Source organism: Eutrigla gurnardus (genome assembly GCF_963514095.1).
Source record: "Eutrigla gurnardus genome assembly, chromosome: 8".
Classification (NCBI taxonomy): Eukaryota; Metazoa; Chordata; class Actinopteri; order Perciformes; family Triglidae; genus Eutrigla; species Eutrigla gurnardus.
Window position 1 is genome coordinate 22,280,308 of NC_139922.1, and position 12,307 is coordinate 22,292,614.

General features: G+C 42.9%; 1 protein-coding gene across 1 annotated transcript; it reads right to left on the reverse strand.

Annotated features, from left to right (window-relative positions):
* Positions 1–3,819: 3,819 nt before the first annotated feature.
* On the reverse strand, positions 3,820–10,723 carry nt5dc2 (5'-nucleotidase domain containing 2). Its single transcript, XM_084016386.1, has 14 exons — positions 10,256–10,723; positions 8,213–8,397; positions 8,040–8,114; positions 7,885–7,940; positions 7,608–7,701; positions 6,757–6,885; positions 6,302–6,362; positions 6,102–6,204; positions 5,911–6,012; positions 5,744–5,825; positions 5,517–5,603; positions 4,939–5,079; positions 4,518–4,582; positions 3,820–4,265 (listed from the first exon to the last, which is right to left on the reverse strand). Exons 1-14 carry the CDS (start codon positions 10,611–10,613, stop codon positions 4,004–4,006), a joined length of 1,800 nt encoding a protein of 599 aa, XP_083872512.1. The 5' UTR covers positions 10,614–10,723; the 3' UTR covers positions 3,820–4,003.
* Between the last annotated feature and the right edge of the window lie 1,584 nt (positions 10,724–12,307).

A 12,307-nucleotide genomic window follows, 5' to 3' on the forward strand; every position in this document is an offset into this window, starting at 1 on the left:
CAACTTGTGACGAAGACCCCGAGAATAAACCCGGACGCCTCACACATACAGAGGCGGAGAGTGGGTGACTCATTCAAAGCCCATCAAAGAGACAGGACCCTTTCCATCTAATAAGCTCTTTGCAGCGGTCCAGCTGACATCCTCCTCCCAGCAGAGAACGCACACAAACGCAGTCGGCAGATGAATAATTCAACAGGGTGGGAAATGATGCATCCGATTTCTAAAAAAAGACATTTAAGTATTGACACGAGGGTTTTAAATATTGTTTTGTGTGGCTGTGCCGGGGAGAGCTCTATAATTAACACGTCACCTAAGGAAATAAAACACAGGGACTTTATGATAGCAGAGCGGGAGAAGAAGAGGAAGGAATTCATGATTTGAAATAAAATGAGCAGTCCAATCATCCCCTCTCCTCTCTGCCATCAGGCAGCTTCACAATGACACACTGCGTCTTCATTTACTGCCTCCTCATCCCTGAACCCCCTTTAATTAAGGCACAGGCTTGCATTTCAAACAACACAGGCAGAGCTGCTATTTACAAAGGGTTCAATATTATCATCATAATAACATAAGACATCCAGCTAAAGCAGGAGAGGGCAAGAACGCAGGAGGGGGTAAATCGCACAGCTAAAGAGTGCATCTTCACAGACTTCCATGCGTGATGAAGCACCAAAGGGATATCCTATATACGCACCATGATGAAAGAGCGGCGGAGCGTCTCCTGAGCAGCCCGTGGCCTCACATAAACCAGCGTATAAATAATCCATGTGAAATCTGGAAAAGCTTGTGTGCAAACTGGCTGGGTGGAGCTCTGGGGGGGTTTTCCCCTTCTTCTTTAATATACAATAGAGGCTGATGCGAGGAGAAACGGCACAGTTCTCCACTCCTTCAATATGCTACAGTCATAGGAAGAAAACAACTGGGTCAAACAGTGAGTGGAGGATGCCAGGCAAGCAATCGTCCTGGATATAAGGAAACGTGTCCATTCAGCATGTGATGAGTTTAGATTAGCCGACGACAAGGCGAAGAATAATCAATTCAACTTTGAGGTCACTTTAAGGCCTCTAAGTGACATTAAAAGAGATACGGACTCGTCTGATGGTTTTGGTTATAAGCCTTGCAGCAGCGTAGATGTAATTCCTCATGATAAAAGCCGAGGAACCACAGTAGTGGGGGCGATGAAAGATTATATTACATTACTTTTTGCTTGACACACCTGAATCCCCAGCCAAACGGAGACTAAAACCAAGTTGCTTTGTGGGTAATGAGGGCACTATGTTTTAACAAGAAAGAAGAAAAGACACTCTTTGGTTCTGCTGTTCTTTTTTTCTTCTAAACTGTCCACTGGGAGTCTGACAATGTGAGCATATAGGAGTTTTTTCCAACGGACATCACACACTTTCTTGTCAAGTCAACATTTGGATCTACAAGATCTTCCTCAGGCGAAAACAAGTCCCTCTTCTAGTGGTGATTTCTAACCTTTTTCGTTACAAGCTAATTACGTATCATGTGAGATCTGATTAATGATTACACAACAGTGAATCCAAGCAGCGCCACTCCAGGACACTGGCAGGGGCCAATTAGTGGCCGCCTCGAGGCCTCTCTCCCCACCGCTCATCCCCCCAGACTCATGTGTGTTACAGCCAGAACTAAGATTCACAATTCCTCTGTTTTCTTCATTGTTGCTTCACCAAAAGGACTCATGAATGAACAAAGACGTTGTTTTAAATAGACGTATGCAGAAGCTTATGAATGATAATATAGAAAAAAACATTTTAGTTTCAAGGATGATGAAGGAATATCATCTGCAACAGGGGAGACGTCCCCTACGCCGAGCAGAGAGCGGTGCTCAGCTGTAAAAGTAAAAAAGTCCCGTTACATTTAATAATAGAAGGGGCTGCTGTGTGGAGGGACTTGCTGCCAGAGAGCACACAAACCTCTGAGAACGCGTAGCGACAGAAACGGAGGCACTCAACTGGAAGATACGAAGGACGGGAGGGAGGGAGGGAATGTGGAAAGGAATGGGGAGATTTAGAGGTGAGGAAACGAAGAAGTGAGAATGGGAAACGTTGAGTGGCAGAAAGATAAAAAAATATATAAATGAAAAAAGGATGAGGAAATGGAACAGTGAATGGATGGAGTGCTGTAGCTGGAGAAACCCAGGATGGAGGCTCTGGAGCGTGAAGGGTTGCTACTCCAGGGCGGGTAAAGCTCACTGGCACACGAGGGGTGGATTTTAGGGAAAATAAAATCTGTGTAATCACTTTCTGGGTTAAGTTTGTCCATCAAGTGAAACAGAATATTATAAAAAGGTGAATTTGTTGAATGCATTCATTCCACTTGTTTTTCAGTAAATTGAGGCTCCCTTGCCAAATACGTTAACATGCTTAAAGGGGTCAGCATGAAAAAAAAGAGTTAGTCCTGGCAGCTTGTGTTGCTCAGCTGGAGGTTTGTTCACTGAAGGCAGGCAGCCATGAAGCAGACTTGTCTTGCAAATGCACAGATGCATCAGTTCAAAAGCACAGTGTTTAAAACAGGATGTTGGTATAACAGAAATGCATCGTTTCAAATTTTTCAAAGAAGAAGTATACATTTTTTCCTTTTTCTGATTACAATCATTCAACATACCGTATGCTATTTCTATTGTTTGAAATTGAGATAAAGACAATATATATTAATGGTTTATAAAGTAAAATTTGATATCATAATTGTTTTTAATACCCCAAATATGTCCTGGGTCCCAAAAGTGAAGACAATACAAGGATTAAATAAACAAACGGAGTGAATATTGTATTTCATCCTAACAAAGCAGCAAAGCGAGCGCTGTGCCAAAAGGGTTGTTGATGTGCAAAAGGATGGAGACTAGAGGAGTCAGACACACTCAGGGCTCTGCTGAGGAAACAGGAAGTCCTGGACTCCTCGATGGAAATGTGATCCACAAATGGATCAATAGCCTGCATGACTGAGATCAGAGGACATTTAAATGTGTTATTAGGGTTGTTGTTGTCTTTGAATGCATCCTCAGTAGAAGACAACAGTCACTTTTTATTGGTTAAAATATCATAATTATAGACATTAAATAATAATATTGCACACTTCGGGGCTCTTTATTTCTGTAATGGAATGATATTCAGAAAATATTGATCTTTTACGAGGTTCATCCAGAAAACAGTTAACTGCAGTTTTACATATTTACTATAATGGACAACGCCTAGTTTGCTTTTCAACGCAGTCTCTCTAGAGAGACTTTCGGCACTTCTAGTCCGGTATTTAGGAGGTAAAATGAGACACAAACGCGGGACTAACGCAAACGTCTGTGCGGCGATGCAGGCGGAGCTGCAGCACAACACCAAACCCCGACCCGGGACAGCGAAACTTCCCAAAGACCGCTGGACTCGCTCCTCCAGCTGTTGGAATCCAGCTGCAAACAACAAGCCACTTACTAACGACACATCCACACGAGCACGTGGTCAAGCCCCGGTGTTACAACCCGCAGAGAGGGAGGGGGGGAGACACAGAGAGAGAGAGAGGGAGAGAGAGTACCTTTGCTGCTGTCTTCGGGCGGGCGGCTGGAAGTGAATGAGCTCGTGATGCTGAGCGGAGCGGCGATGAATGGAGGCTGCGCTGCCTGGCAACCAAACAGCCAATCAAATAATCAGTCAATCACAACTAATCTAACTTGCTTCATTTTAACTTTGTTATTACGTGTCGTTATAACATCGTTAATAAGAGACCAACACTTGAGATTTTACTCTTTTTAATATGTTGTTATTATTGTGCGTATTTTGCTCATATTGCTTATTATTGCCATAACACTTTGGTTCAAGTCTGTCTGTCTGTAACACAGCACCCTCTGGTGGCGGCATGGGGGAAAGGCGGGTGACTACGGGAACGCTTTGCTCTGTGTGGAGGGAGTTTGTGCGGCACCTTCTGGACTAAAAAGAAACTATAGGACGTCAAAAAAAGAAGAAATACAAAGCAGTCACTGAGGAGGGAATGGATCTCATCGTATGTGAGACATCTCCTCCAGGAAAGGGGTCTTCATGCAGCCCGTGCAAAGCTGGTCCATCCACAGAGGAGCCTCGTGCTGCAGAGGGGTGCGGCGGGGGTAGAAGGTGTACGAGGGGTCATAGTTCAAAAGACAGCTGAGCGAGGCCATGTAGATGTCTGAGAAGCGAGACAGGCGTCTGCAGAAGTAAGTGGGGTTGTGACATGTCCTGAAGATGCTGCCGAACTGAGGGTTGAACATGTTCTTAGTCATCACCCTGCAACATACAAGGGTAGGGTATAAGTTAATAGGATTTTAAGCATGTATGAATTCATATATGTAGTGGTGGAAGAGGGGTGTTCGGATACTTTCTCAGAGTAGAACAAAGTCAAATTGGATGATAAAGTATCAAAAATGAAAGTATTGTTCATGTCATAATATTCTCTATCATTGCATATATTTATTTTATTAACGTATTCATAAATAAGATAAAGATAGAAAGTGCATGGATTGAGATGAAGACACCCACCTGAGTTCTTCTCTCTCCTTCTGCCATTCTTCAAAAACCAGTTTAGACTCTGGGTCCTTGTGTGTCTAAGATAATAAAGAAATCAACATCAAACGGAGGTCTGTTATTAAAAAAAAACTAAAAAAACACCAGATGGAAAATCTAAGATTTACACACACAAGCAAAGAATGATCTCATCCTAAATTCAAAGGCGAAGAACACAGTTTGGACAATATTTTGACATCCTATTTTGTCAACATAACAACCAATGACACACCGCTAGAAATGAGTGACAGTGCAGATTGTGGTTTCCCCTCAGTTTATTTGGCAATTTGAAGCTTACCAAACATTAGTAACTGCCTACTATGCCAGCGTCTGTCTATGTTAACCTTTTAAAGCATTTGGAGAGCACTCGTTAAGTCTGAGACTCTCGACTTCTTACCTGTAGGCGTTCCAACAGGCCGGTTAAAGCCTGCAGCCAGGTGAGGCTCAGAGCGTACCGGTCCGTGCTCACCACTTTGGTTTCCTGCTCCAGCTCAGGTACGATGGCTGCTGTACGCCAGCCATGTCGCAGCATCAGGTCCTGCCACAACAAGTCAAACTGCTTTGGTCAAACTGTAACGTGATGAATTGCTGTGAGAATGCATCAATAAGTGGGTTTAAGATACTCCGCTGCACACAGAATAAAAACAAACTAAAGCCATCTTCACATCTAATTTAAAAATGATGCTGATAAATGTCTCCATTATAAACTGTTAATGTTTTCCTTTACTTTCTACACAGACATCCATTACATTGATTCTACATTTGTTTAGTCTGTGCTGCCATCTGGTGTACACACTGTACACCGTATTGATTCTGCAGCCCCACCCAAATGTTACATTGAATTGTGCAATCGGTGGAGAGACAGTAGGCATCCGGCAGTGAGTGAATCTGTCTGTGACTGCATCTGTCTGAGCCTCAACCAAAAATAAAAAAGGTATAGTTGTAATTAATCTAAAAATGATGTTACGCTCTTACAGCCAGGTCACTGTAAAGATGGTCTCCAAAGTAAAGAACCTTTGAACCTCTCCAGCCTGTCAGTCTCAGAAAGTCAAACAGGTTTCCCTGAAACACAAAAGACAACATGTCATTCTTCCTAGTTCATTATGACAGATAATGAAGCGAGTAGTAAATATGTAAAAACGCAGCTCCTGAATACAGAGAAATAAGCCTAATGACAGGCAGTGTCCTACACTTCTACAGACCTGTTTGTAGATCTGTCCTTTGTCTAAAGTGTTTATCTTTTCCCACTGAAGGTCTCCATTCCCGTCCAAACGCCTGAAGGGTCTGTAAGAGTAACAACGTTAAACGGTCATTTCTGAACCCGATGAGTAACACTCTGTTCATCACTTGCTCCAAAACATTTACTCACTTGATACAATCAGTGAAGAAGTGAGGTTTGTCTGCCTGGACGATGACAACGTCGAAGAAGTCTCTCCAGTTCTTTCCCACCATGTACGTCATCCCTTTGTCCCTGCACACAGCAGAAGGGAGACAAACACTCTAACAACAGATTGGTTACGGGTCAGAGAGGACTCAGCGCTGACGGACTCAATTACTCACACAAAGCTGAAGGGACTGTTCGTAATGAGGAATAGTTTTTTGCCATGACCGACCAATCGATGCAAAACATTGTAGGTCTCCTCTCCTCTCAGAATGAACTTATCTATGAAGAAGAGGAAGAAGGTTATTTTTATTTATTGTTATTTTAATGCGCAGCAATGTGCTGATTTCATACAAACTTAGGAAAAACATATTCTTACCCAGATCTTCCATGACCCATTTGTACATGTAGCCTTTCAGGTGAACCATTCCAATCGCTTCCTGAGGATTAAAGCAGTAGTCGGGGCTGAGTTTCCGGTGAACCCGCATGATTTTGTCTGATTTCACCAGATTCTTGGTCTTGTTTGCTTTTGAAGGTCATAAAGTATCAAATAGGGGCGGTTTAAAATCTAAAAGTTGAGCGCATTGTAACTGTAAACCCCAGCATCCCAGTACCAAGGGGAGAACCAGTTACTGTTATTTGTTCCACTCATGAGTCCATTGCGACATTTTACTGAACTCAGCAGAATCTGGAGCCTCCAGCTGAGGAATCCCATTGTGTGAAAACAGAGAACTACACTGGGTCGTTGTGATTCCCAGTATGAGCTACAGGGCGAGACTTGGGTGGAACATTCAAAACAGCGAGGGTTGGAAGGGGGGGAGGGGCAATACTCACCGAGACATCCTTGAAGAGGTGAACCGGATCATAGTCGATGCCGTTGCTGATGAAGAAATCATTTGCCGCAGCCAGTAAAGTCATCTCAGGAATGGAGAAGATGTCCATGAACTGCTTTACCTTTGGTCCCTGTGATAGAAAATGCCTCATAATTACTTTTGATGCAGTAAATGTTTGTGAACTTGTAAAATTAACACAAACTCACATCAGGAATCATTTTTCACTACAACCAAGAGCCACACTAAAACGGGTTTTCATAGGAATGTTTCAAGGAGAAAGGAGGAGAGGCACACTCCCGGCTGCAGGAAAGTGGTTAAAAGACTGGAAACTATTTGAAACTGCTCCTAATTAGCAAATATGTCAAGTTAACATGTCAATGCCAGACTCTAGAGATTCCTACTTCACATGACTGGGTGCAGCTCTGAAAAAACAAACAGGATTTGAATGGACACAGAGTTCTTGCGGTCAACGTTTAAGGAAAGGAACAGCCTTCCAGCTGACGACAGTGGAACAAATGAGATTACCAAATTCAGCATCGGGAGCTTATGTAATAGCAAAGCCATGCCGAGTCAGACGCTTGAAACATCAGTGTACAGATTTAAGCCTGAACTACATCCCGGTTTGAGAATGGCCAGATGAGATTATAATCACGTGTTGAGCCCATGATGTTACGAAATTACCGTCTGTGCCAAACCAAACATGTCTCACAGGAAACACACAGTCTGAAAATATCAGAATTCAGAGGGTCGTAACTGTAATAACTGTCAGGCAGCTCTTACGAATATTCAAAGCCAACTGAAATGCCTGAATATATATTATACACTATTATTTATTTTAAACATCCCCCTCACCTTTCCGTAGAAGCCGCTGTCCTGCTGCAGGGGGACATGGAAAGTCCCCCCGTAGAGCTCAAGGACCTCCTCGTCTGGAACTGGACTAAGTCCCCTGGGAACACCAAACACACATGAATGCACTAGAACTTAAAACAACAGTATCAGAAAAAAAAAAACACACTCCTGGATGATTTTGCCTTCAGCTGCAGGGATTTTAAAAGAGTAACATAAAGAAAAAAAACGTGGCATAAGTGTTGCTGAACATACGCTTGCATACGCAGCATCTACCTCTTACCGATACACCGTTCCCGGCTCAATGTAATGGAAAGCATCTATCTTCATCAGAAGACCCTACACATAGGGAGAAAAGAGGTCAGGTTGGTATCTGTATGGGGAAATTTAATCATTTCTCTTTCTGCAAAGTCGCATTTGTGATTTAAAATAAGTTACCTTCTGGATGTCGTAGTGCAGACCCCGAGCGGTAAAGTTGGGAATGTAATCATATCTGCTGATGTCTTTAGGATACTGTCAAGGAGGACAAAACGGATAAATCAACCTGAGTCTAAAAGCAGCTGTAACGCCAATATACTTGATTCAATGCAACAAAAAAAAAAAACACACACCTTAAAGTGTTCGATTAGGAATTTCCGTGCTGCATCGTAGATCATTACGTTGAGCGCACTCGAGTACAACGCCAGCGTGTAGTCGTAGTCGAAGCCGTAGATGTCGACGTCGGCCAGGCCGACCTCGTTGTTGGCATAGATGGTGGACGAGTTGAGGAGGTTACACGCACCTGGCGGGATCAGCTCTGGCAGCAGACGGGAAAACCACATAAAAATTAAACCAGCCAAAAGGCAGATGAAATCAGACAGAAATCAATGACTCCTTTTCATTTGAGGAGGGGTGGAATTAGGTCATTCGCAATGTTGAATAAACCTCGAATATTAACTTGTGTTATGAAACCAGCTGATTGTGCAGTAGTGTTGATCTACTGAAGCTGGAAATCTCATTGGACGTTGCGTAATATGTGCTTTATAAGTGATTATTTATTTATGTCAACTGTCACAGTTGACATCCTTACCGATTATTTGTAGAGTACCGGTATATACTTTAAATGATCGCTGATTAGGAGCACAGCATTCACAACCAATTGTAATAGAGGCTCTTTTCATTATGCACTGCCACCGTTGCACACACTGATAAGCACGGCCATGCAGCAAACACGTGGACACAGTTTAAACAAACATTTGACAACCTCTAATAGTCTGGCTGGAATATGTGCACAGGAGCGTGTCACTGCTGTGCTTCAGCTGAGTAATAGTATCCTCAGAACCTGAGGCTGGTTTCTCTCTAGTCACTCTTACTGGAAATGTCTCTATGTACATGCTAGGTCACGTTTAAAAAGTCTGAGAGGGCATTAAATTAACTCGTCCGCACTTATAATTCTCAAACAACAGGTTTTGCTCATTCTTTCTCTCCCCAGCTGATAAAAGGAGTTGCTGGGGGAAAAAACACATCTGGTGCGATAACATTACACCTGTGCATGGAATAAAGTTACCTGGCTAGAGTTTACGGCATTTAGCGGACACTTTTGTCCAAAGCGACTTACAATAAATACATTTGTCAAGAGAAAGAAAGCACAACATATCATTGCTGATAAAGTAAGAGCGAAAAAATAGAAACAATTGTGAGGTCCTCATTTGAGTAAAGTAGTAACTGTTCAGCAAGGATACAACAAGTACAAGTGCTGTGATCAAAGTGCTATAGTGCTATAGGTAAGAAGTGCATTTTTCATGGGGGGGGGGTCTGGCTTTCTGCCAGAGGGGGTTTATTTTTACCCAAACCATTTGTTGACTTGCACCGTTTGTTGACTTAAGAAATGACAAACTTCTCAACAACACTAAATATCCATAGACATTGTTTTTTTTAGCTGTCAAATTTGGTTCGGGGGGTTTAGGTACTGTAGAAGAAAATGTGTTACCTCACAGTTTTATTAAATAATAATAAATTAAATATCCTGTTGCTCCTATTTGATTGTTGTTACCATTGTTATCCTGATTAGTTGATCTTGTGAGAAAAGATCTTGGTCTTTTCCCCTTCCTGGGTGGACTCTGAGAAACATCCTTGTCTCACATTGATTGATCAATGCCTGATGAATGGCCCCTGTCGTGATATTGTGTAGAGATACTTTGTATAAATGTAGCCTAAGCTTGTCATGCCCCAATAGCTCTTTAACTTGTCTGTCAAATGTGACGTAATGACCGTGGCTTCCTCCAGTCTATGCTAAACAACCCATTTGTCCACTATTAGCCAAAAGCAATTGTTTACTCAACTACAACAACAAGACGAAAAGGGTAGCTCACAAACAAACGTTAGCTAGTTATTTGTTGTTAGCTAACGATGGGGTTATTTAAGTTCAAATAAAGTGTGGGGAACTTGTTTATTTCAGATTTGGCACGTTTGAGGAGGAGGGGGAGGAGAGACCAAAACAATTATCTCTCCACGTTTGGCTAATCTAGAGGGAGGATGAAAAACGATCCATGGTGGGGACAAAATGTCTCGGCTAACGGCTAACGTGAGAGCCCCGCTGACGTGGACGGCCAACTGTTACTCGGGGCACTTTTTTGGGGGGGTTAAACATATATTTGTGGGGACCCTCTGCTTACCGTGAACCAGCCGTTTCGTGTCATTGTAACGAGCCCACAGGTAGTGCGTCTGGTTCACCCGAGCCGCGGTGGAGGTGAACGGCTGTCTTCTCACGCCGGGGTCCTTGACTCGCTTCTTGTCCCCGGTCGAGCGTTTGTGAGCAGGCTGGCCGGGCGGTGGCACCTCGCCTCCCGGTCCGTCGGAGCCGGAGCCGCAACTTTGTTCTGGAGTTGTTTCACAGCCCCGCTTTGTTCCCGCGGACTCCCCGCTGGTTGTAGAGAGTCTGTTCACTTTGGGGGACCGCACAAGAGGGGGGGTGCTGTGTCCTCTGGTCCACAGCGTGCGTGTTAATGCTGTGCCCACTGTCTTAAAGGACATTTTCACTCCGCCGATGTTGACACATTTAAAACAGAAAAAAAGGGGAAAAAAAGAAGCCACTTCAGCTGCAGGTTGGAACGAGCGAAGTAGATCAAAACAAACTGCCTCTTCGCGCTTATAGATGTAGAAAGAGAACACGCCCTCACATGTCGACATGGTCCCGGATAACCACGCCCCCTGTTAGACCCTGCAGCCAATCACACGCGAAGACACGCACGCACATCATAACAAACCCATGAGAGAAGAGTACGGTATTTAATGTTTTAAAAATGTAATCAGAGGCTCCCTTTGCACGCTGAAGGAGAATATATTTATAACATTTCTTATCCTTTAAAATGCATGCTCTTTATTGTAGTGTTATTTTTTTTGTATTTTATTTTTACTTTATTTTATTTAATTTCATTCTATTTGTGACTCCTGAGTCACTGCTGGGTTTGCACTGAAACTAAGAGTTTAATTGCTAACGAATGTTTGCAATGCCATGAAATACATGACAATTAAAATCTTGAATCTTGAATCATTGCAGCAACCGGGCAATCATATACGCTTTATATAAAACACGAAAAGACAAAGTGCAAAAGAATCACTGAAAATATCTGTTTGAATACAAATAAACCAGTCATCAAAACGTCTACAAAAACCTGACTTTGCTCTAAATGACCTTTACAGACAGTTATAAATTATGAATTTGCAATTATTATCAATTATTTGATTTAATAAAAAGGCAGCGGAAACAAGAAATGCCTTGATTTAAAGAAGTGCGAGTTGCAGCGGACATGCCGTTTTCTTTTTCAGATATATGGTGCATAAAAACGGACTGTTGCTTCTCCATGTTTACTTTAGACTCTGGGAACAGAACACAGACCACCTGAGAGGTCTGGATGGTTCCAGCAGAGACCAGCTCCTTCATCAGGTCTGCAAAGGGTGAACTGGATGGGTTTTGGGAGGGTGAAGGAGGTGAATCCTCGTTGCCTTTCTTCCAGTGTGCGTTACTGCCTAGTGGTTGCTTCTAAATGACTGCTGTTTTATTTATCTTAATGGGAGGAGGTCATTTAAGGTGAGCTGGCACTTATCAAACTTGTTCTGCAGGAATACAGGTTCCAGCAGCAAGTAGGCGACTATAAGATGTTGCTTAATGCTCACAGAAATAATCACAAATTAAGAATCTCGATAGGTTGGTGTAGTTTTGAGGGACTCCCAATGAAGGGATTTAATAATTCCTGTAAATGTTTTTAGATTAAAGGTGCTTGTCTAAGTGGCCCATCTAAGGAAATCCTATATGTGTGTGTGTGTGTGTGTGTGTGTGTGTGTGTGTGTGTGTGTGTGTGTGTGTGTGTGTGTGTGTGTGTGTGTGTGTGTGCGCATGTGTTACAAAATGGCAGCTGAGGGGGTTGACCAGCCATGTGGTCGAGTTGAATAGAGCGGGGGTTCTTTGTGCAAGGCTTGTTTCCAGTTTGTTACCAGTTCTTGAAGAAGGGTTGGTTCTGGGATGTTCCTCTGAAGAAAGTTTGGGGGAGGGGAACCCCAGACCTCCAGAAGACCCTCCGATCCTATTCCTCCTATTTTTGTGTATTAACTTCGTTTTTGCAGTTAGTTAATTTGTTGCTTTCAATTAAATGCATTTTTTAAAGTGTAAACTTTTTTTGTAAAAGAGGGATTTTGTTTTTAGAGGTTGCGTTCTGTGTTAGTTCTGG

What these genes read in the sequence shown, in the direction of transcription:
- nt5dc2 (XM_084016386.1), bottom strand. Translation starts at nt 10,613, where the DNA reads ATGTCCTTTAAGACAGTGGGCACAGCATTAACACGCACGCTGTGGACC. An exon ending in TCCTAATCGAACACTTTAAG is followed by an intron (nt 8,115 to 8,212) that starts GTGTGTGTTTTT and finishes CCTCCTTGACAG; the next exon opens with TATCCTAAAGACATCAGCAG. An exon ending in AACAGTCCCTTCAGCTTTGT is followed by an intron (nt 6,013 to 6,101) that starts GTGAGTAATTGA and finishes TGCTGTGTGCAG; the next exon opens with GGACAAAGGGATGACGTACA.